The 24583-nt window shown below is 50.8% G+C and overlaps 1 protein-coding gene across 6 annotated transcripts in view; it reads right to left on the reverse strand.

Moving 5' to 3' along the window:
• Positions 1-1878: 1878 nt before the first annotated feature.
• Positions 1879-24583, reverse strand: part of ZNF395 (zinc finger protein 395) — a 44186-nt gene continuing 21481 nt past the window's right edge. For 3 of the 6 annotated variants that reach the window (XM_032265403.1, XM_032265401.1, XM_032265402.1), the window contains exons 2-10: positions 17919-18171; positions 16629-16861; positions 13379-13488; positions 9941-10176; positions 8871-8971; positions 7797-8106; positions 6386-6478; positions 5464-5567; positions 4896-5194 (exon numbers count right to left, since the gene is read on the reverse strand). In XM_032265403.1, coding sequence (XP_032121294.1) covers positions 5083-5194; positions 5464-5567; positions 6386-6478; positions 7797-8106; positions 8871-8971; positions 9941-10176; positions 13379-13488; positions 16629-16861; positions 17919-18158 — 1539 coding nt within the window. In that variant the 5' untranslated portion in view covers positions 18159-18171 and the 3' untranslated portion in view covers positions 4896-5082. Of the gene's footprint in view, positions 5195-5463; positions 5568-6385; positions 6479-7796; positions 8107-8870; positions 8972-9940; positions 10177-13378; positions 13489-16628; positions 16862-17918; positions 18212-24583 lie in introns of all 6 variants that reach the window. The other 3 variants (XM_032265398.1, XM_032265399.1, XM_032265397.1) reach the window with 2 other exon arrangements.

The raw sequence follows: 24583 nt of genomic DNA on the forward strand, positions 1-24583 counted from the left end.
TTGGTTTGCTGTTTTTAAGTGACGGAAGCAGGCTCTGCACACACACGCGCACACACACACACAAACACAACCAGTGCTGCGGCTCCCGAGGGGCAGAGGTAAAAAGCGCACAGCACCCAGATCCCAGCACAGCCGGTGAGGGAATGAATGCACACAGCTGCGTGAATGGACGGCCGGAGAGAGGGCAGGGCTCTCACACCCCTGCGCGCATCAGCGCCACAGAGGCACAGGCTGCTGGCCCCACCCCATTTCAGATGGTAGAAATCTGCCTTTTCAACAAGCTCCAGGTGGTGCTGGCCCCGCTGGTTTGGGCCCAGTGGACCGGGATGCACAGGAAGGAACAGGGCAGAGAGAAACCTGCTGACGCCACTTCGATCTCCAGCTTCACACATTAGGGTGTGCCACTGTCAGAGTCCAGCCGAGAAACACCAGGCAACCCCAGACTGGGTCTCTGTCAGGGACTTAACCATCTACACAAGTGGGCAGGGTTACAGAAGATCAGCAAGGGATGGAGGATGCTCTGGTGGGAGCTGGGGAGCCCTGGGAGGAGGAAAGGAGCTCCTGGACCCACAAGGACTCTAGCTCTCCGGAGCTTTCAGTACAGAAATCCAGCCACTTACACACTGTGGCGGCCAGGATTCAATGCCCCCACTTCCCTCTCCTCCTGACTGTCAAACTCCAGCCAAACCCAATCAGAAGCTGGAGAGTTGGGGGGTTGACCCACTGAGGCAGCTGCAAAGGTAGGGTTTGGGGGTGAGCTGCAAATGGAGAGGGCAGGTAGCTAACTTTGGGGGGTGGGGAGTGCTTTGGCAAATGCAGAACAGATCGTTCTATTTAAGGCCTTCTTAGAGGGATGAGCTGGAACAAGGACACAGAGAAGGGGAGAAGGAAGTCCCTCGCTGCACCCCCAAGATATGAAAAAAGGCAAAAAGGAGGGAAAAAGACAAACTGCTTTCCAGGCTGCTGGGTGTGGCTGGCTCATGCCATAATGAAGTGTCTGCATCTTCTGAGCATGACACCCTCACTGGCCAGCAAGATAAGGGGTCCCTGCAATCCACCCCGAGACATTCACACTCCCCAAAGCTCCTCACAGCCTCCCTGCCTTCCCTCTTCCCCAGAGTCTGTTGCCACAGTTCCTGCCTCTCCCGACCACTCAGTGCAGAAAGGATCCTGGCAGGAGGCCTGCCCCACCGCCCCCAGCCCAGCACCTTGAACTAATTTTAAATACACCTTGAACGTTTAAACACATTTCCACAGCTTCCTCCCGCAAGCCTGGTGTACCTGACTTGGTCTTCTTGGAGCCTGTCATTGCTTCACTAAGTGGTTCTCAAAGTTCAGCCGCTGAAACTACACAAACCAGCCCCGGGTGGAATGACGCCTTCCCACCCAGGCCAGCTCTGCCAGCCACCTGGGCCATCGCAGCACCTGGAACCGACGTCTGGATGGAGCAGACCGTGTTCAGTAGGTAGCGTGTGACTGATTTTCTCCTGTCTCGCTTGCCGCTCAAGACTCAGGAATGCAGTCAAGAATATGCTCCCCGTTGTCAAGAAAAGCAGCAGAAACTACTCACTGCATGGATTAAAATCCTAGTGCCATTATTTCCCAGTTTATAACACTGGGCAAGTTATCTAACCTCTGTGCCTTACTCTCCTCATCTGGGAAATGGAACGATGACAGCCCTCTCTCACGGGTTATACATAACAGGTAACCCATGGACGTGCTCAGCCCAGTCACTGGGAAGCATTACCTACCGTTAGTATAAGCGAATCGATGTCATGCTTTGCTTCAGTGTGACATGCTACCACCTGTGTGACACCAAGGACAAGGACAGTGAGAATCTTATTTTCTGCAGGGGAAGGGGCAATGGACAGGCATACGTTAAATCAGACAAGGTACCATTTTATTCCTTATAAAATATATTTCATATTGTTAAGCTGTAAAACCATTACATTTCACATTTTTTAAAAAAATTTTTTAACAGTAAAAATAATACTTGGAAGACAGCTGAGGGAAAAGGCGCCAATAAGACAAATTCACAGATGGGATTTATCTCCCTCTTCCTTTTTTTTTTTTTTTTTTTTGCCCCTAGTAAAGTCAGAACCCCTGGGATGACCAGAAAGTAACAGGACAGATTTCTCCCAACAAATCAGAGTCTCCACATCTGAATGAATATTGTTCTCCAAGGACTCAAGCTAGAGACTCACGACAGTGTGGCCGCGGCTTAAAATACTTTTTTTCTTTTTTTTTTTTTTTTTTTTTGACTTTTTTTTCTTTTTGTAATTGCTTTTCAGGAAGCAATTGCAAAATTGCTTTCTGAACCAGTTTAAAAGTCACATGATTCAATCCAAGCTATCTTACTTTCAATGGTCCTTTTGCTTTGCACCTGGAACCTCGCCTGGCCACAGACGTCATTCACTGGACTCTCCAGGCACTAAAGGAGCGTCCGGCATCCTTACGGCTGCTCAACACACAGTCCCAGACTCTGAAGGCGATTCCAAGAAATGTTCGGAAGAAAGTCACACTGCTGGAATAAACAGTTTGCCAGCATAACTGCTTTGAAAGTCAGTCCCGTTCATTTCTAAAAGCCCACCCGCGGCATGCTCCTTCCATCCGCGTCCACTGCCCGGGCAGGCTGGAAAGGAGGGAGTCAAGATGAAGAAAACAGGCGTGATCACTGGGTCGGTTCCCCAGCCAGACTCACCCTCCAAGAAGACACGAATGGAGCAACCCCGAGAACAGAGGAGCACGTGTGAAGAACCAGCACGACAGCCACGGGATGGCAGCACGGGCAGAGGGGAAGCAAGGAGGCTGCCGGCCGAGGAGGAGGAGGGTGGGCTTGAGCACGGGCGGAGAGGGCAGCACCAGAACCAAAGAACAAGAACAAAGCAAAACCACCGCGGCTTCCAGATGGTTCCCTCCCTTTCCTCCTCCTTTCTCTCCTGCCCTGTGTACCAACGGCCTCACAAAGAGAAAGATCTGTATATCCAGTTATATCTACACGGTCCAAACTGGGGATGGGAGGAATTCAAACAGCTTTCTAAAGACAAGATGGCAGTGAACACTGACGGAGAGCGGAGGGGGAGGCCCTCCTGAGTGAAGTACCCACGTGTCAAGAACGCTCCCCCACCTCACCATGACGATTGGAAGCCGGGGGGGGAGGGTGTCCTGGGAAGTGAGGGGTGTTGGGAAACGCCATCACTGACTGCCAGCTCTTAATTCTCAAGGAGGTTCAAGGGACAGGAAGGAGAACCCTGCGCCACCTCAGCTGGCCTGGCTTTCAGCTTCACCAAGAGACAGAATTCCACATACATGTTTTACTAAGTTATAAAAACATACCCCGTCACCAAAGACACCTGTGCTTAAGTGTCTGTCTCTTCTGTCACCAACCTAGGGCACTACACCCTTCCCGACCTATTGCCAGGTCTTCAGATTTCTTAACACTCAAAGTGTCTCGCCTTACAAAGCACGCATCTATTTCCCACATGAAGGGGCCAAGGGAGCCTTGGTGGTCCAGGTATCTTCACCCAGGACCGGGAGGACGGCCTCGATGACAACCCAGGGGTGGATGCTGACACTCCGTCCCCGGAGAGGTGGCTGGGTAGGCTGCCCTGAGTCCCTGACAGCTGGGACATAAAGCCAGAAATTGTTCCCAAGGCAGCTGGGCAGTGGACTGTCACATTCCAGCGAGCCCTGAGGAATCCCCAAGTAAGTCACGCAGGGAGGAAAGCGAGACACCAAAACAGAAACATGCCCCTTGGTCTGGGCGTGGCTCCCTCTGTCTCCACGCATGGCTGGTCGGCCTGGCACTAAGCTCCCTAGACCTCCCTCCTCCTCCACAAGCACAGCTCCACTCATCGACCTGCACGCAGCCCAGTCCCCCAAAAATCCCTGCAGGCTCCAGAAACACCACGGGCCGAAATGCCAGTAGCCACTGATCCAAACCCACGTCTCGCTCCCGTCATTTCCTCATCCTGAAGCTCACAGGTACAAGGCTCCCTTGACCGCCTTCATCCTCAGGCAGCAAATAGCAATGGGGACATCCCTTGGCAGGGCCAGGAGACAGAAAGGACCCTCCAGAACCTCCCTGGGTCTCTCCCGGCCACCCAAATAAAAGGAAACTTTAACCAGCAAAGGCTTCTGAATACATCATAAAAGAAAACACAGCATTTCTGAGGTGTCCTTTCCACAACCGGAGGGAGGCGGCGGCAGGAGGGCGCTTCTTCGGGTGAGAGCAGAGAGTTTCCAGACGCTCAAACCCTCACGGACTTCCTCAACGAAAGAGGAGAGAATGCTCAAGGTAGTGTTTAACTGCCACATTTCAAAAAGAGAATTCTGATCAGCCTTTCGGCTCAGCTACTTGGCGACAGTCTTTTAAAAAATCTCTTACTCTGGGCTTTGAGAAGAAGCCATTTAATATTTGTTGGGGTGCAACCCAATGTCTGAAGGAACCCAGATTTAAGTCGCTGTCACCAAGAAAGGGCTTTCCTTTGACTTCCGTGCAGGGTGCTCAGACAGGGGGCAGGAGGTACCCTCCGAGAAGAGCAAACCCCTCTTCCGCCCCCCCCGGCCAGGGAGTCCTGCACTCTGAGTCACCCATCAGCCAGAAACTCTTTTTTTTTTTTTTTTTTTTTTTTTTTTTTTTTTTTTTTTAAGAAAAGTAAATGCATCTTGCTCACAGTCCTTTCTGGAAGAGTTGAGAAAGCAAAGAATTCACGGACTCAGCAGGAAGCAGAACGAGCTGTTCCCTCTTTTGCTACGCACGAGCTAATCCCCCAGAGCAGGGGTGCCGTGGGAAATGGAGGGCAGTTAATTCTTTGGTCACTGCTTCACTGCTGAATAGCCTTGGTCAGTTTTGGCTCTCTCCTATTTTAGAGGGAAAAAAATATTTTTGTTTCTTTTTTTAAAAAATAAAATGTTCCTGCAATGGGAGATAATTGCTTTAAGTGTTACACCTTAGCCAACAGAGCCCAAGCTCCGCGTTGCCGTTCTTCCTCTTTCGGCGTCTGCCGAGAGCTGGTGACCCTCCGCGTCTTGTCAGCGGCTGCCGGCAGTGCAGGAGCGGAGCAGAGGCTGTAGGCCAGCTCAGTCCAGGAAGCGCTGGCAGGCCTTCTTCCACCGGCAGGCCGTGCACCACTGGTCCCGGTGCTCGATGCCGTACACCTTGCGGCACTTCTTGGCCTCCCCTCGGGCTTTCCTGCAGAAAGAGAGGAATGCAAGTACAGTCCCACGCAGGTGGTGGACCGAGCGGGGATGGGAGAATAAGCAGAAGCCGGAGGGGCAGATCCCGGCAAAAGCCACCAGGACCAGGGCCCAGAGGCTCCTCTGACCAAACGGTCGTCCTATCCGGTGCATCCACCATCTGGGGACTAACCCTGGTGACTTCACCTGGGTGGGGTCGGAGTCCCTGCCACTGGAGACAGGGCACAGAAACCAGAAGGCAGGGGACAACAGTGGACATCTCACCTGGCTCCGCTCTGGGCCCGGGGTGGAGAAGTGACGATCAGGTGAGATTTCACTGCAGGTGCTGGTGGCTGGGGCTCGCTGAAGCTTAGCGACCGGCTCCGGACCTGGGCATGGGGAGAGGAGCCATGAACATGGGACAGTCAGGAAAAAGGCAGGCAGCCACACGTCCCCAGCTCCTTCTGGTACAGGAGGCCTTGTGCCTTCTTAGGGAGGACACTCCAGCAGAGGGGAGCTCTTGGCAGGAGAGTGAGGAAGGAGCAGGCCTTCACACCACAGTCAGGACCCAGCCAAGGACAAGGACAGGGGAGCCACCAGACCTGGCCCCCTCTGAGGTTCTCCCTGTAGGGGACTTGGATGGAGCTGCCATGCCTGGAAGCCTCGAACTGCCTCAGTGGCACACTGGCATTGTGATTTATAGTATGACACCGCCCTGCGGGATAAACTCAAGACCAGTGCCTGCTAGGCAGAGTTCAAAACGACTGCCCGCTGATCTGAGTTTGGGGTCCACCTACGGCCCTTGTCCCTTTGGCCTCGAGATTTCTGACCCATCCCACGCGGCCTCCACATTCTCCCCCTTCCTCTCCCCTCAGCATTAAAATCCTAAAACACCCACGGGCACTGGGGGCTGATGGGCACCGGCACTGACCCCAGCCTCGCCTGATTTTCTTGGCAAGAAACCTGCTTGCTCTGGGCATCCTCTACAAGCACCTCCTTCCACCTCCTCAAGGGGCTGTGGCCAAATGAGGAGTGCCGGGGAGGGGGCGGCACAAAGAGATCTTCAACACGTTTGGGGGCTGAAGGCAAGATGGCCACACTGACCTGTGGCCGCGCGCCCTGTGCCCGAGGGAGGGCCTCCAGCCCTGGGATGTGCGGGACAGCCCTCAGCCATACCGAGCCCCAGCCGAGCTGCCAGCACACTCACCGGAGAGAGGGAGCAGGCAGAGGAAGGGGCGGCAGCCCAGCTGACACTGGTGTAGATGTGGGGCGAGACGGGGATCTGGAAGGACGGCAGAGCCTGCGGAAGACCAGGGCGTCAGCCGGGACTCTAGCTCAGGAGGCATTCGGAGTCTGCTCACAATCCCCACAGCCTCAGGGCAGCAGCAGAAGGCACAGCTCTGCATACGTGCAATGATCAGAACGTTCTGGGACACACTCGGCTTTCCCAAGGGCAACACTGGAGCACCCAACGCTTTGAAGTAGCCTCCTGACTGTGAGGCGCCAATCTCACCCTGGAACCCTTCCCTCCAAGCTCGTCTACGTGCCAGCCTCATGAGCTAATCACTGCAGAAGATTTAACTTCTCAACCGGATCGCCTACCAAGAACATGCCATGGCAGGTGCCAAGAGAGGCCCCAAGGCTTCTGTATCCAGGGGCAGGGCTGGGATAAGACATGGGATCCCCCAGCAACGGCTGGAAAGCAGCAGCCTGCTCTTGGGTATCCAGGGTCAGGGCTATTTGTGAAAACACCAGCCACGTGTCTGGGCCCCACAGGTCACCTCGGGCTGGAAGCGGGCCAAACATGAAGTTGCTAAGTGGCCACTCTTCTAACAAGGAGAGCTGGCTCGTTTCGTAAAGGCTTTCTCATTGGAAGCAATATCTTTTAATAACTAATTTGCAAACTGGCCCAGAGATTGATAAAATAGGTGCAAAAGGATTTTAAGAACACCAGCACACAGCAGGCTTCGTATTTCTTGAGTACCTGCTACGTGCCGCAAAGATCGTCCTAAATGTCACCCTCTGTGATTTCTCATCCACACGGGCTTAAGAGGTTGGTCCCTCTGGTATCTACAACACCTCATGCCTCTAGTAATTAGTACTTTGACCAGTTATAATTAACCATAGTTACACATGCCTTTCTCTCTTGATATGAACCACGCCCTCCACAAGGGCAGGGGCTAAACCTTCTTCCACCTGAAAAGCTTACTTAGTCCAATTCTCGGCCTGTAGTGAGTATTCCAAACGTGTGTGCTGGACTGTTTGTCCATGGAACACAATTCTAGGACCCAGACACCACTGTGGAAAGCCCAACTCCACTACTCCAGCCTCTCTTATAAGCAGAGGTGTGACAATTCCCCCGCCCAAATCCATCCCCCAGTTTGGGATTCCGCTAGATTTCTAGTAACCACTCAGGATGGTTGCTGATGTGGAACTCCAGGAATTCCCACATTTCTGGAGCAGTGAAATCAGTTTCCTTTTGTTTCTTTGTAGAGGAGGAGATTAGCAATTTAGCCAAAGGGCTCAGCCTTCCATCAGGGTGCTCGGTGGCCTATGATCAGGCTGGCCCGTGATGAGTCAGCTTCGAGCCTGAGCCTCCAGCGCACCCCGCCCCATACCTGGTACGCATGGTCAGCCTGAATGTGCCAGAAGGACCCAGGAGCTGACTTGCTGAGAGCCCCTGAGGGCAGGGAGGACTCTGGGCCAGGGTGTTCTGGGCCGGAGGACTGGGCTTTGTGCAGAGGTGGTGGAAGAGCGGACAGGGGCAGGCCTGTCACACTGGAGGTGGGAGCTGGCTCAGCGGTGGGGGTCCCAGGGACAGGCGGGCCCGCAGCAGCGGCGGCAGCAGCGGCAGATTCCTCCTTCATCTGCACCTCTGTGTAGTAGAAATCCTCCTCCCGCTTGAACTGGTCAGAGTCCACCGTGTCCCTGTGTGGGAGGGAGGGGTGGCACTATCAGGGGCGCGCTGCCCCCTTCAAACCCAGCGGGGATCATGGCGGGGAGGGAAGTGATTGCTTGAGGCCACCCAGTAAGCCAGGGACTGAACCCAAGAGAACACCCAGGAGCCCCGGTCCTGACAGGTGTCACTAGGATTATGTGCTGCACATCAAGGGGAATTATTTTTCCTGGCACCTACAGCTCATCCTCTCCCAGAACATGTGCCAACCTCTCCTCTGGCAGGAGGCATCCCACGCTGAGCACGACCATGAGCCCTCTGTGGGCCCCACCTGCCTGTAGTCACGCTTTCTCCCCCAGGGCTGTGTGTGAGTCAGCTCCTACCACTGCAGCCTGCAAGCTCGCTCTGCACAGAACACAGCCGAGGCCCCAGGGCGGGGCTCGCAGAGACCCTCTCCGGAGGAAGACTCGGTGGTGCAGTGCTCGGCCACTAAACATGTTGGAAACGAGGTCTCACCAGCAACTGAACCAAATGACCCTGTTTCTACCCAGAACTAAAACATCTGGCTTCCTGCAGGGAGGCAAGAAGATATCCCTGAGACGGTCAGAGCTCCCTTCCCGTCAACAGCAACAACGCTCACCAGTATGTCTTTCCCAGGGGGCCGGGAAGAGACCCCAGGGGGTGTTCCCAGCAAGCCACATTCCTGAAAGCACTATGGGCCATGGGTTACAGGGTTGCAGCAAGGTGGAGGAACGCTGCACACCACCCCAGCTGGAGGCCCCGGGCTCGCACCTACCCCAGATGGAGGGCTTTGACGTGTCTTTTGATGCCCACAATGGAGCGCAGCACTTTGCCACAGTTTGGCCACAGGCACTTGTACATCACCTTCACGGAGTTCTAGGGGAAAGGAAGACGGGGTGAGTGGGTATGCCTTTCTCCTTAGCTCTCGCTCACCCTTACCCAGTGGGGACTCAAACTGGCTGCTGTCCCAGCCCGACCCAACAAAAACATCCAGGAAGGAGGTTCCCTGGGACCAGAGAAACTTCCAACTGGGGGCCAGAAAGCCCCAACCTAAGAGATGGTCCTAGCGGCCAACAGTGGTGCTTGATGCTGTGGCTGAGACCCCGCTGGAGGTCGCTCCCGCGCAGGAGTCTGCAGGCACACAGGAAAGAAGGCAGGGATCGGGGTGGAGGCTAAAACGGAAGAGGCTTTAAATAGGAGGAGGAGAATCCTGGGAATATCACCAAGTAACAGAAGCAGCAACAGAAAACCAAAATGGGACCGGGCGTGGTGGCTCACTCTCTGATCCCAACACTTTGGGAGGCCGAAGCAGGTGGATTACCAAGTCAGGAGTTCAAGACCAGCCTGACCAACATGGTTTCTACTAAAAATACAAAAATTAGCTGGGCATAGTGGCGCGTGCCTATAATCCCAGCTACTCAGGAAGCTGAGGCAAGAGAACTGCTTGAACCCGGGAGGCAGAGGTTGCAATGGGCCGAGGCCACTGCACTCCAGCCTGGGTGATAGAGCAAGGCTCCGTCTCAAAAAAATAAATCTGAAAGGGGAGCAAACCCAAGACTATCTAGGGCCTGCAGGGCCCTCTCCCCTCCGTGGCTGGCTGTCCCCACACAGACGCCGCCCGCTCTGGCCTGGACTCACACTGACGCCGCCCGCTCTGGCCTGGACTCACACTGACGCCGCCCGCTCTGGCCTGGACTCACACTGACGCCGTCCGCTCTGGCCTGGACTCACACAGACGCCGCCCGCTCTGGCCTGGACTCACACAGACGCCGCCCGCTCTGGCCTGGACTCACACTGACGCCGTCCGCTCTGGCCTGGACTCACACTGACTCTGCAATCACATACCTTTCTTTTTCGTGGAGCTGGTTCGTCCAACAGGAAAGGGTCAGGATCCGTCTCAAAGCCATGATCAGTTTGGGGAGAACCAAAGGCCTCCCCCAAATACTTGGGGCTGGCCTGGGGGTGGGGGGGCGAGGGGGTGGAGACGCCACTGCTCCCGCTCCAGTGACCGCTGGTGGTGCTGCTACCGCTGTCCGAGACATCACCGCTCTCCTTCCACGGGTCGCAGGCCGTGCGGGAAGCTGGCCAGACGAACAGAAGGTGAGAGGACGCTCACAGGCTTGTCCCTGGGCAAACTCTCCCTGTGAGCTTCAGTCAACATGGAGAGGGGTTCCTCACAGCAGCAATTTCTCCTGGTAGAACTGCTCTGCCCTTCAGACACTTCCTGCTACAGCCACCTGGTCATCACTGACCAGCAGACACACATGCGACTTCACTTTGTACAGGATTCATGCAAAGAGAACCTCATTAAAACGTATTTCTCTCTTTTTAAACAAATTTCTTTTTAGTGATGGGGGTCTTGCTCTGTTGCCCTGGCCGGTCTCAAATGCCTGTCCGCAAGTGATCCTCCTGCCTCAGCCTCCCAAAGTGCTGCCTGTTTCTCACTTGATACATTAACTAAAAGGGGGATGTGGGGAGGGGCAAAGCCTCTGCAGCCTCCAGGCCTGGTTGAGAACGGGCACACCCAGAGTGTTGGGTATTTTCCTATAGCTGGAGCATTTTCCTACAGCTGAAGCCAACTTAAAGGGCTTCTTGACCAGCTTTCCTGAAAAATGCTTTTCAATCATCTAAACCCAGGCCAGGCCATAAAAACCCGTGAGTGGAACAAACCACTCGGCCTTGGCAACCCTCCGGAGGGTGCAACGTTTCCCAGTCCTGGCTGCAGCCCAGGTGGAACCTGCTTTAATCAAGAGGTGACACGTTTGGAGGAGGAAAGACAGGCTTCACGGGGAATTCTGATCACCGCAAGGTGGCAGGGGGCTTTCGGGCCTGACATGGCCCTGAAACAGCTCCTGGGCGCCTGAATGCCTCTGAGCAAGAGGAAGGATATCAGCAGACATAGAGCATCTTCCGTTTTTAAATGGCACATCTGCAGGCTGTGCAGGCCCAACCCACACTCTCACTCCTAGGCCAAACATCAGGTGAATTTATAACAGAGGAGAATCTGAAATTATGATATGTGGAAATACCAAGAGAGGGGGAAAAAAACGACCTGTCCTCAAAAGCCCCAACTCCCAATAGGGGCGTTCCACAGAGCCTCCTAGCCCTGGATGCCAAGGTCTACCAGCACATCGTTTGTGGCAGGATAAGATCCTACTGCCCTTCTCTCCTCCCGCTCACAGTCCTGACTGCTTCAGTGCTAAACAGGGATCTGCCTGGCACAGGCTCCCGTCTGCCCACGTTTCCAGTCCAGGCTCTCCTTCCATCGCACATCCCAGAAGAAGCCCACCCAAAAAGAAGGAGATGGATGAAGAACTCTCCCCTCCCCACCCCACATACCGCTGTCTGTCTCACAGCCATCACTGTCCCTTCCTGGGAACCAAGAGGTTCCTACGTCTGCACGTGTGCTTAGAGAAGGGGACACATTCAGGGCAAAACACAAGAATCATCCAACAGGCCAACATGCGAAAGGCCCACGCACATCCACTGATAGGAAAACTATCAGCGAGAGAAAGGCAGACAGCGGAATCCTCCATCGCTGCACGCAGGATGGTCAGGACTCTGGGGTCACGCAGTAGGCACCCCCTACAAATGCAGCAGTTCCTTCCTGTTATGAGGAACCACTCATAACGGCTCAAATGCATGAAATCTGCGTGGCAAAAGGAGGCAAAAGGTAACAAAGCCAAAAGTTATCTATATGGATAAGTTAATGTATAAGTTGTAAGGGACTCCATCTTTGATCACACGTTTTTCTAGGACACAGGCAATAAATACACATTCTATACCATGAAAACAAAGTACTCCTCTACAAATGCGCAGCAGAGTGCTTACAAGTGGACCTTTGAGAAGTATTTATAGCCCTCTGTTTTCTACACACAGACATGCACAGACACACGCCTCCCTGACCACACAGAAACCAACGGGAACAGGCAGCTTCTGTGCAAACTGTATCCACCACCCTCTTAGTTAAGGTTTTGGTGGCTGTATAGGCCATGCTTCACAGAACACTTCAAGATAATTAGGCCAAGGAAGCCTTATATTTCCACTGACTTCAGCTGTAAGACTGAAAATACACTGTAATCAAAAAAAATCTTTAATAGACAGTAACTTTTTTTTTTTTTACGAAGGGACTTAAAATCAGGATGATGGCACACATTCAGTGAGATGCTTCCATGCTGACGTACACTTGTGTATGCATGTACTATACATACCCTCCTAATGGGAACTGGAGTCAACAATTTTCTTTTCTTTCCCTTTAGGACACTTTCCTGGATCTTTCCACCCAAACACCCACATCTCCTAAACTGTCCTGAGAACACAGAAATTAACTCCTTTCCTCTTCCCTATCTCACTCGTACTAATACAGCACGCATGCAATACTACGCTTCACAGCTAGGTGTCCCCGTAGCACACTGACGTTCTGTAGCGGCCTCCTCCCTGAGGGTCAGCTTTGGGCCAAGAAAGCAACTATGCTTTCTCTCTCCTTTATGTTTAATTTCTATTTTGGAAGATTCCTTATAAGGGATACTTAGGAAGGCCACTTTCCTCCTGCCATGTGCTCAGACTCCATATTTTCCTGTAAGCTTTTAAGCCGCTTGCAATTCAGTTAGGTGTCCACCAATGAAAAGTTCTTCCCTGGGAGTAAGGTAGGCCAGCCCTGCCATGAATTTCCCAAAAAACTTCAGGTTCACTAGCAGTCTTGCCAAACTAATGACAAATGCCCAGCAACCCTTCTTCCCCTCATATTAAAGTATTTTGGGGTTACAACTATAGAAATTTTGTTTTAATTAATAATTTGCCTTGAAGTCAACCACTAGTTTTTATTAAGCAGTTAGACTTATATTAGACGTTAGCTCATTCATTTCAGGTCCCTGTCCCGTAGGCCCACACTAATTTGTGAGGCTGAACTAGGCACCTGGAATGAGGGCATGTATTTTTTGAGACCATTATGAGGCCACTTAGCACATTTCTACTTTGTCAACTAAATATTCCTCTATTGGCCTCATTCAGGCCCCAATGAAGTGCTGGGCTCAGTCACTCCCATGAAGGAACTCACTCCACTGGCCACATTGCACCAGGACGCTCCTCCCCAGATGAGGAAACTGAGGAAAAAGAACAGAAGCGTCTAACTCCACGGCATGCAGCCAGTGGCAGGTGCCAGTGGGAGGAGTCCCTGGAAATCCTACTGCCAGGCCGGTGACGCAGGCACCTACTGCTGTGCACAGAGGAAGTCTGCCGGGGCCTCTGCCATGTCTGGAACCCAGCCGCGCCCCACTTGCTCACCAGAGAAGTTGGCCTCGGCCCTGGGAGGACTCTGCACAACAGGGCTGCAGGACAGGGACGTCAGCACCATGGCCGCCATCATCTCATCCATTTCCACTGCGTCCGACTTCCTGGATTCACATGCAGGAGTGGGAAAGGTTACTTCCTGGAACAGCGGGCCCATGCTCCCAGCAAAACGAGACACCGCTTCTGGCCAGTTTCACATGATCATCTTACACTTCTGGACTATCCCCTCCAAGTCCCCCTGACTCCAGTCAAGCCAGTGGGTGCTCGGATCATATAAACTAAGTGAAACATGGAGGTCTCCCCTTCTTCCTGAGCAGTACCCATTCTGAGTGATGCTTATAACATTAGGCAGCCCCAGTATAAGCTGGTGGGTCCCATCCCACTGTGACACCCTGAGACAGCCCCATTCTCCCATGAGTTTGCTGCCTGACTCTGCAGCTTAAAAAGGAGAACTTCATTTAGGGGAAAGAGAATAGGCTCAAAACGAAATAAACACAGGGACAAAAGACGCCCACTGGAATTCAAAAGCACAACAATTACCTCCCTTCCTTGACCCACATTTAAATTTAAGAGGAAACAATTATACAACTAACCACCTTCTCCCACCCCACCAAGAAAAATGGTGAAGCATTCTGACAGCTTTTGAACATCAACAGAACCTACTACCCAAGTCAATGTGCAAATAAACCAGAAGCACTAAGATCAATCTCCTGGCTGTGCACGGTAGCTCACACCTGTAATCCCAGCACTTTGGGAGGCCAAGGCAGGTGGATCCTGAGGTCAGGAGATCAAGACCAGCCTGGCTAATACAGTGAAACCCTGCCTCTACTAAAAATACAAAAAATTAGCAGGGCATGGTGGTGCACACCTGTAGTCCCACCTACTAGGGAGACTGATGCAGGAGAATCGCTTGAACCCAGGGGATGGAGGCTGCAGTGAGCCGAGATCACACCACTGCACTCCAGCCTGGGCAACAGAACAAGATTCCATCTCAAAAAATAAAGTAAAATAAATCTCCCAATGCAAATGTCCATACTTTATACAGCAGAGTTCTATAAAATGTTACATGTAATTTTTAAAAAATCTATATATCACCACATTTTTGGAAGCAAAATTAGAGCTGTCTAGAAGTTAATGCTAAAGTATTAGGAAAAGTTAGTCTGAAATAAACTTCTAAGGGGTCTGTTTCAAAGGGCTATCTTAATTTATTCCTTACAATTGAGGCCCACCAAAATATATGACTTGGTTGTCAGGCAACTAAACCAAGACTATTAAACATTTAAGACTATTAATACATTAAACATATAAGACTATTAATACATTAAACATATAAGACTATTAATACATTAAACATATAAGACTATTAATACATTAAACATATTAGCATCTCTATTTTTGCATGACCTTTCAATTTTCATTTCCACAAAACAGAAAAGCAAATTCTTTGCCTGTATTCCACTGCATATACAATTGCAAATATTGCTCCTCTGATCTGGCTTCAAAATACTGGGTCTGCTGTGTTTTGTAGCACTCACAGACAAACAGAGGAGAGGCGGGATGGGGTGTGAATGCTTGTACATCTTGTATATAAGACAATTTCTGTTGGCAGATTTTCTTTTTAAATCTTAGAAGATCAATGTACATAGAGCATATAACATAGAAATTAGGATATATATTCTTAGAAAAAAGTCATAAAATTCTAAAGCAAAATACGTTCCTCATTCAACACCAATGGTTTGAAATATCTAAGCTGGGGTAAGCACACTGCAGGCTGTGCAGTCTGCTGCTTGTTTCTGTAGGGTTTCAAGCTAAGAATGGTTTTACACTTTGAAATGCTTTGGTTCTGTGTTTTGTTTGTTTTGATATGGAATCACACTCTGTTGCCCAGGTTGGTTTCAAGTCATTCTCGTACTTCAGCCTCCCAAGTAGCTGGGATTACAGGCGTGTGCCACCACGCCCAGCTAATTTTTGTATTTTTAGTAGAGACAGTGTTTCATCATGTTGGCAGGCCGATCTCGAACTCCTGACCTCAAGTGATCTGCCCACCTCAGTCTCCCAAAAGGCTGGGATTACAGGTGTGAGCCACCACACTCAGCTTGTTTAGTTTTGTTTTTGTTTTTAGAGCAGAGTCTTGCTCTGTCTCCCAGGCTAGAGTATAGTGGCACCATCACTGCTCACTGCAGCCTCAACCACCTGAGCTCAAGGGATCCTCCTGCCTCAGCCTCCTAAGTAGCTGGGGCTACAGGCAAAAGCCACCACGCCTGCCTAATTTTTTATATTTTTTGTAGAGTCAAAGTCTTGCTATGTTGCCCAGACCGGTCTCAAACTCCTGGACTCAAGCAATCCTCCCAAAGTGGTGGAGTTACAGGTGGAGCCATTGCACTTGGCCTAAAGGGTTTTAAAAATCAAAAGAAGGAATACTATTTCTTGACATGTGACACATGAAAAGTACATAAAACTGAAATGTGAGGGACCACCAATGAGGTTTCATTGGAGGACAGCCACAACTATTTGTTTCTGCATCACCCTGGCTGTTTGGACATCACAGCAGAGCTGGGCAGCGGAGACAGAGACTGTTCAGTCCACGAAGCCTATCTGGCCCATTCAAAAAACGTTTGCTGATGCCTGATTTAAGCCATTTTTTCCCTGTCTCTTATCATAAACTATGAACTAATTTAAGCATGGAAGGAGAAAAAATAGCCTTTTGCCCAACAAAAGATACATCGCCCATAAGAGGGTTATTGGAAAGATGACACTCTGGGTCAAGCACAGTGACTCTCACCTGTAATCCCAACAGTCTGGGAGGCCAAGATGGGTGGATCACCAGAGGTCGGGAGTTCGAGACCAGCCTGGCCAACATGGTGAAACCCCATCACTACCAAAAAATACAAAAATTAACCAGGCGTGGTGGTGGACGCCTGTAATCCCAGTTACTTGGGAGGCTAAGGTGGGAGAATCACTTGAACCCAGGAGGTGGAGGTTACAGTGAGCCCACGTTGTGCCACCGCACTCCAACCTGGGCAACAGTGAGACTGTGTCTTGGAAAAAAAAAAAAAAAAAAAGAAGAAAAGATGCCACTCTGGCTTTCTTAAAAAGATGCCCCTTTTCTGTGCCCCATTTGTCCCAGTATCTTGGCACCCAGACACCAATGACATCACATTTCTTCCCCACCACAAGGCACCCACACCCTCATACCTCACCACCCACGCAACTTTTGAAACCCAGTTTCTTCTCCCACACAAACCTCTTAGGGACATCGATGTTCCTGGAGACGGGCCTGTATGCCAGCGCCTGGAGTCCGGGCTCCAGGGGTGGTGCCTGGGGACAAGGGCACGGCAGCTCTGCAAGCCATACCTCCTCCGCCCTGCAGCAGACCTGCAGCTTCTGCTCCAGCAGCCAGACGGTCACCTGCCCCTCTGTCCAGCTGTGCTGCTCCACCAGTCCCAGGCACTCTTGACCCCCGTAGCACACATAAACCTGCAGGAAGAGGAACAGCAGTGGCGGTCAGCCCTGGATGTGTCTCACTGTGAAGTTCTCATGCACCCCAAGTCCCAGGAGCCAGGGTCTGCCTGCCGCGAACTGTCTTCTCTGCCTCACTCGTCTTTTATTCCAGCATATGCTCCCAGGTACCTGCTTCCCACCTGAGCACCACACTGGCCCAATTCCTCCCAAGACAGGTCCGTAGCACTTCTCTAGGCTGGCAGACGGCAAATATGTCAGTTTCCGGGACTTCCTCTGAATCTGGAATCTGTGCTCATCCTCCTGCCTTCCTTCCCTCAGATGCACTGCCTGTCTGCTGGTGCCCAGCTGCCACGCTGAATTGCTCATTATCCTGCACTCAGAGAGTGCGGAGTCCACCTGGGGACAAGGTGGCAGGGTGCAGAAGCAGGCCAACCTCTCGCCAGGGGGACCTGGAAGTTGGCAGGCTACTTTCCCTCACAGACAGAGAGGCCTGGCAGGCACAGGGCTGGCAGGGAGACAGAGGTACAGTATTTAGGAAGCCTTCAGAGGGCAACAGAAGGGAACCCCAGGCACCTGGACCTCATGGTAACACCAGACCCAGGACCCTGGCACAGGGGCGGGGACGCTGGACAAGGAAATCACCACCAAATCCAACTACGCAAACATCTCTGACTCTTCAAAGTGTCTAAAGGGAATTCAAAGATGCAACGTTCTCCAACTCCCATAAGCCTGAGATGCTTTCGTTTGTTTGGTCAAGTTGCAAATTGAGGGAGATGAAGAGAAACAGAGCTATGACCAGCCTTCAAACTGAGGTTCTGTGAAGGACAAAGCCCAAGGCGTCAGATGCCAGCTCTCGCCACCTTCTACAGACAACACGGTGGCAGAGAAGCTCTAGGTCTGCTAACGGTGCCACATTCTCTGGGGCGGTCTGCTGCCTAGGCACCCTGTGGCTAGAGGGAAAAGGTCTGCACTCAAAACGGTGCCCAAAGTTTCCGGCCTGTTACTAGGGTACCCCAGCCGCCACTGCAAGACTCGCGAGATGGGACAGCCGTCCACACTGGGATCAACCTACCTTCTGCCCAGGCTGAAAGGCCACCTGCTGAAGGCCTGAGGTGCTGGGAGCCTTGAGGACTTCCTTGGGCTGCTCCTGGCAGGGGGTGTCATCGGACCCGATGAAAGGCTGGGGAGCGGCCCCCTCTAGCAGCGGCTCCAAGGGTGGGGCAGCCGAGGGCCCTTCCGAGGCACTGGGTCCCAATACCCGGGCTCCCAGGAGGGATCGCTTTCCAAGGCGCCGGGACAAGACGCTCGCCATGCTGCTGCCTCTCCTGCGGAGGCGAAGGGGACACTGAGGCCTCTGCCCATCACCTGGGGGAATCAGGAAGCTTTCAGGAGGAAGTCCCACACAGCAGGAGCCAGGGAGGGTGAGCAAAAATGAGCAAACCCTTTAAAGTCAACTTCTACCATCCTTCCTTTTTACAAAGGTGATACCGTTCCTGGTAGGACAATCGGAAAATACTGATGTGCACACAGAAAAACCACTCAGGAACTGCCCCCTAGGAGGCGCACTCTTCCCAGACGGCAGGCCAGGCTTCCTTCTGTGCGTGTATTTACACTTTTTATTTCTGTAAAAATGGGACTGTTGTTTGGTAAACTGTATTTTTACTTAACTGTGTGAGTTTTACTGTATCATTATTATTTTATAAAAATACATTTAGAAGCCACATAGCATTTCCCTAGGTGGGGCATCATTCCTATTCCAATGTCTTATTATTTATTCTACCCAAATGCTGTACGCCAATGCTCCACTGTCTAAACTACTCTGCCTGCAGTGAGCATCGTGAGCTAAACGTCAGCACACACACATCAACCATGGCTTCCGGAGGGCAACTTCTGGGAAACGATACTGCCGGGTCAAAGCTTGAGGACGTCTGTCCAATACACATAGATTCTCAAGCTCAGCTGGCTCAAAGCTGCAAAGAGCCACAGAACCTTACCAAGCTTGGTCAAGTGTGGTGGCCCACACCTGTAATCCCAGCACTCTGGGAGGCTGAGGTAGGTGGATCACTTGAGGTCAGGAGTTCAAGACCAGCTTGGCCAATATGGTAAAACCCTGTCCCTACTAAAAATACAAAATTAGCCACATATGCTGGCGTAGTCCCAGCTACTCGGGATGCTGAGGCAGGAGAATCATTTAAACCCAGGAGGCGGAGGCTGCAGTGAGCCGAGATTATACCACTGCACTCCAGCCTAGGCACAGAACAAGACTCTGACTCAAAAAAAAAAAAAAAAAAAAAAAGAAAGAAAGAAAGAAAGAAACCAAGCTCCCCTCGTCTTACACTTGAAGAAACTAATGTGGAACGTGATTTGTTCAGGTGGCAAAGCCAGTTGGTGCAAGAAACTGAGCAAGCCCCAAGTGGGTTTCTAGCAAGGGACCAGCTGGCCTGCAGTGCTCCCAGGTCTGACACTGCTGGCAGAAGGGGATGAGGGAGATCCTGCGCTTTGCAAACGCAGGTTGCCCTCCTCCTGCAGAACACGCGCAGCTTCTCAGTTCCTATCTGTGCTGTTCTGGTCCTCTGCTCCCTTCCATTCGCTTTTTCAGTTAGGATTCAGCTGAGGAGTGGATATGTGCAAAGTGCATACCAGGTGCTGTGGGGTCACGGCAGGCACGGAACACCAGGGTTTCCAGAGACCTCAGCATCCATGCTGACTGCCCTGCCCCCAGCGCTTAGAGGGCTAGTTCCACTCTGTGTGTCCCTCCCACCCCACACCCCACTCCCTTGGCCAGACTCACATCAAGAGGACATCTGTGGGCACAGCCCTTAGCTCAAGCTAGCTTTGAACACGTCCACAAGCCTCTCCTTCTCATCCTTGTCCAGAAGCCCCTCAGTCTCTTTCTGTGGGTACCATCTCCACACCTCCCAAAACCTGGCCTCTTTCCAAACCATTCCAGCAAGGTATGTTTGCAAACATCTCCACAATAACAAAACAGAAATGGCAAAAGAGCTGTAAAGGATAATGATATACGTGCAAATAAAGGGCAAATGTGAGTAAAGGGCAAATGCTGGTTTTCACGAGCATTTTACTCAGAACCTCAAGAGCTAGAATCTACTGGTATAGTATCTCCACTGTGAATTACCAGAAAGCAAAGAAAATATTAATATAAGGAAAAGGTTGGAGTCACTGCACACAGAAAGAAATTGCTAGGTAGGTGTCTGGTACCTACATCCAATAACACTCTCGGCTGGGTGTGGTGGCTCATGCCTGTAATCCCAGCACTTTGGGAGGCCGAGGCGGACAGATGACAAGGTCAAGAGACTGAGACTATCCTGGCCAACATGGTGAAACCCTGTCTCTACTAAAAATAAAAAATTACCTGGGCCTGGTGGCACATGCCTATAGTCCCAGCTGCTCAGGAGGCTGAGGCAGGAGAATCGCTTGAACCCAGCAGGCAGAGGTTGCAGTGAGCCAAGAGGGCACCACTGCACTCCAGCCTGGTGACAGAGTGAGACTCTCTCACAAAAAAAAATTAATTAATTAAAAATAACACTCTGTCTCTGAAAGCTTCAACATGAAAAGGGAGAAAAAAACATAAAGAGTAGATTCTTTACCACTATAAAGAAAAAAAGTGTATGCCTAAGCTAAATTTTTGTTTCGTTTTGTTTTGTTTTGGGGGTTTCTGTGAGATGACATCTCACTCTGTTGCCCAGGCTGGAGTGCACTGGTGTGATCTAGCCTAGCTGAAACCTCTGCAACCTCAAGCAATTCTCCTGCCTCAGCCTCCCAAGTAGCTGGGACTACAGGCATGCATCACCACATCTGGCTAATTTTTTGTACTTTAGTAGAGAACGGAGTTTCATCATGTTGCCCAGGGTGGTCTCGAACTCCTGAGCTCAGGACATCCACCTGCCTTGGCCTCCCAAAGTGCTGCAATCATAGGCATGAGCCACCGTGCCGGGCCTAAATTGGCTTTATTTTTTGTGACAGAGTTTTGCTTGTTGCCCAGGCTGGAGTGCAATAGTGCGATCTCGGCTCACTGCAACCTCTGCCTCCCAGGTTCAAGCAATTCTCCCGCCTCAGCCGCCCGAGTAGCTAGGATTACAGGTGCCCGCCACCACTCCCGGCTAATTTTTTATATTTTTAGTAGAGACAGGGTTTCTCCATGTTGGTCAGGCTGGTCCTACATTGGTTTTTAAAACACTGTCACTACATACCTTCGTCTTTGAAGTCTCAGGTTAAAATGGAGCACCTCTAACTCTCGGTTCAATTTCACCGGGCTGAGGGCACCCAGAGGCAAAGTCGCAACGCCACGTAGAGACGTGAGATGGCAGCACCAACCCAGGGAAAGAAACTACACTTTCCTTGGCAAAAAATTTTTAAAAAATGAAAAACCCTAATGGCCTCCCACTTTTCAGAGCAGGAAGTTTGGGGTTTCTACCACTGAAAACGAAGAAAGGGTAGTATTTCCCAAATTCCTGGGCTCCCAAGTCTTCAGACGGCGCCTGAAATGTTTGGCCAACAAACTCCACCAATGTTTTTTGTAAGCTTTTTTCTTTTTTGAATTTAGAGGTTTTCCACTGCCCGTTTTGTTTGTGCCTGCAACCTTCCAAGCCTGCCGGAGCCGCACGGAGTTGGTGAACCTGCCACTTCTGACTAGATCCCCCCTGTTCCCCTGCTCCTTTAACTGGCCAGAATTCCACACCAAAATACATTGGCTCACTGGCTTTATTTATAGTACCCCCAAATCTTAACTTTCAAAAGCAGAAGAGGAAGAAGGAAGGGAAACTGCTTTTATTAAGTGCCTAAGAGGTGCTAGCTTTCATAAATTATATCTAATTTAATCCTCAAAAGGATCCGAGATCAGCCAATGGTTTTTACTTCCGATGAGGTGACAGCCTCAGAGAGGTCAGGGTGCCAAAGCCACACAGCTAGGAACTGTAGGGTTGGGTAGGAAGTCCCAATCCATCTGGTGTCAGAGGTCATGACTCTGCCATTATTCCAGTAGGTACGGGATCTCTCAAACTAAAACACTCAATTAAGCTGCTTTTCATTAACAGGATGATTTTCCCCCTATGTTAGTGAACATTGATTAAAAAAAAATAGCTCCTGACCAGGTGTGGTGGCTCACGCCTGTCATCTCAAGCACTTTGGGAGGCTGAGGCAGATGAATCACCTGAGATCAGGAGTTCAAAGCCTGGCCAACATGGTGAAGCCCCATCTCTACTAAAAATACAAAAAATTACCCGGGCGTGGTGGCGTGCACTTGTAATCCCAGCTACTTGGGAGCCTGAAGCACGAGAATCACTTGAACCTGAGAGGTAGAGGCTGCAGGGAGCTGAGATCATACCACTGCACTCCAGCCTGGGCCACAGAGTGAGACTCCGTCTCAAAAAAAAAAAAAAAAAAATCACTTGAACTCAGGAGGCAGAGGTTGCAGTGAGCTGAGATTATACCACTGTACTCCAGCCTGGGGAACAGAGCGAGACTCCATGTCAAAAAAAGAAAAAGAAAAAGCAGCTCCCGATCTAAAAGGCTACATGTTCCTTTTCTCACGTACTTTCATTCCTTGGGAAAAAAAAAAATCTCTTCTCCACTTGCATCTTGGCCTCTTACCTACAGACTAAAGGTCAACGCTCTCGTCTGACCCTGCTAAGCAGCCCAAGCCAGTGTTAATCATTTAGCAGCTCAGGCTTCAGAAGACCTTTATACACACACTGCCCTCTGGCAGGGCACAAAGGGATAATGGGATCAACCACAAAAGTCGGGGAAAACTTCAGCCAAGTTTACACCGTGGATTAGTAGCATGGAAGTGGGAAATACAAATCTAGACTAATGCAGGCTGGGCATCACCAGGTGGCACCCCATGCCTCTCCTGCGTTCATGAGCCCACTCGTGACATTTACAGACGCGGCTCGAGACAGCACAAATAACCAAGAGTCTTTGGGGACTCGGAGTGCATGAGAGCATCGGCAAAGATCTGCCAACAGGTGGTCAAGAAGCAAGGTTAATCCGGGGCCTCGGTGACTTTTCAGGACCCCCTGCTATCTCACAATCCCTCTGGGGGTCCAGCCCTCCGGGTGCGCTCCTATCATTCCAGCAGTGGCCTCCTTCCACCCTCTCTCCTCCAGGATCTCCACTTCATTCACTCCTGTGGTGAGTTCTTTCTTGGGAGCTAGCAATGGTCCCTATAAGCCAGCCATCCGCTAGTGCACCATAAGGTTCTGGAGCAGCCAAGAGAAATCAAGAAACACCTATTTTAGGGTCACAATAACAGTAGTTCAACACATAGTCCAATCCCACTTTATGGTTTCACATTCTCCTCTGATGGAATTCCCGGACTGAAACACAAACTCGTGCTGGAGCCCTCTCAGGAAAGTCTGAAGGAATCCCGAGCCCTCCTGTATTCCTCACTCCCTACTCCTGTCACCAACAGGAGGGGCTGGCTACCCCGGATTACTACGTCTTTCAGTCCACGTCCAAAAGGAGTTAGCTCTTTTCTGGGCTCGGCAAACACATTCTGATGTGCTAATGGTCCTTAATGAGGACATCTGCCATCAGTTAAGGAACTGGAACAGGCAGAACAGTCAAACTCTGTGGTTCAGGATTGCAAACTGCTATTTGTCATGTAACTGTTGCTGGACAACCACATGTCTCGGCACACGCAGGCACGCCCCCACACTTGTGTGCGTGCACACACTCACGCACAGCAGCCGCGCTCTCCTACTGCAGCGAACCATGGTATCACCTAGCGGCAGGCGCTTTCAGAACACAAATCGTAAGTCAAAGTGATTCATTGCACAACTCATGGGGTTTTTTTTAACTTGAGGGTGAAGTTTGGTGTAAGACTCCTATTTGCTACTTCTCTAAGGAACAATTTATAGGTCAACGAAGGGATATCGGCGCTCCTGCCCAGAGCTTCAGATTCTCTGCTACACTCGGCTTTCTGTGTATTTCATTATCTCCATTGGGTATCACTGCAGGAATAACCCTTTAAGTTTTTAGATGTTTGGTTAATATTTGGCATATCGTTCTTTATCTTTTATCAGAAAGGTGCTCATTTTTCCTTTAAATCTATATTTTTACTTAAGTTTTTTTTTCTGTATGACATTCTGAACTTGCAGGGCACAGAGGTATATGCCTACAGCCCCACTGCCCAGGAGGCTCAGGCAAGAGGATCGTCTGAGCTCCAAATAAATAAATAAACTCATCCAATGGCCAAAATGTTTGTGGCGAATGTTTGCATCTCTTATTTTACAACTGAACTCCATGGAGAGTAAGATTCCCAAACAATTCGTTTTCAGCATTCAGCAATTCTTAACCAACATCTCTGCTGACAAATGTCATGCATACTTTCAAGCATATTTATGAGTATATGCACATATGTTTATGGTCCTCCTGGTTTGCATGTCACCTATAGTCCTCCTGGTTTGCATGTCACCATTTGAACCTCAGCAGAAGCAAACCGTCCCATCCCATCATCACTACCCAATTGCTACCTGGTGGCTGGTTCTCAAGTCTTTTTTTCTGGTATGTTTTCCCCAAAGAAAGTTTAAAAAAAAAAGACACTTCATTAAGTATACATGGAACTTTTCTGTGAACAGATAGGAAAAAACTCCTCCTGGCTTTCAAAGAAAGCCAGGGCCTCAGTAAGAGCACTGAAGGCCCTGACTTAAAACTTCTAGCCCTCTGAAATTATTTATCAGGTCCTGTTGTACTTTTTTTTTTTTTTTTTTTTTTTTT

The sequence above is a fragment of the Sapajus apella genome, unplaced genomic scaffold (assembly GCF_009761245.1).
Source record: "Sapajus apella isolate SASKATOON/1434 unplaced genomic scaffold, GSC_monkey_1.0 scaffold150, whole genome shotgun sequence".
In the NCBI taxonomy this organism is placed as follows: Eukaryota; Metazoa; Chordata; class Mammalia; order Primates; family Cebidae; genus Sapajus; species Sapajus apella.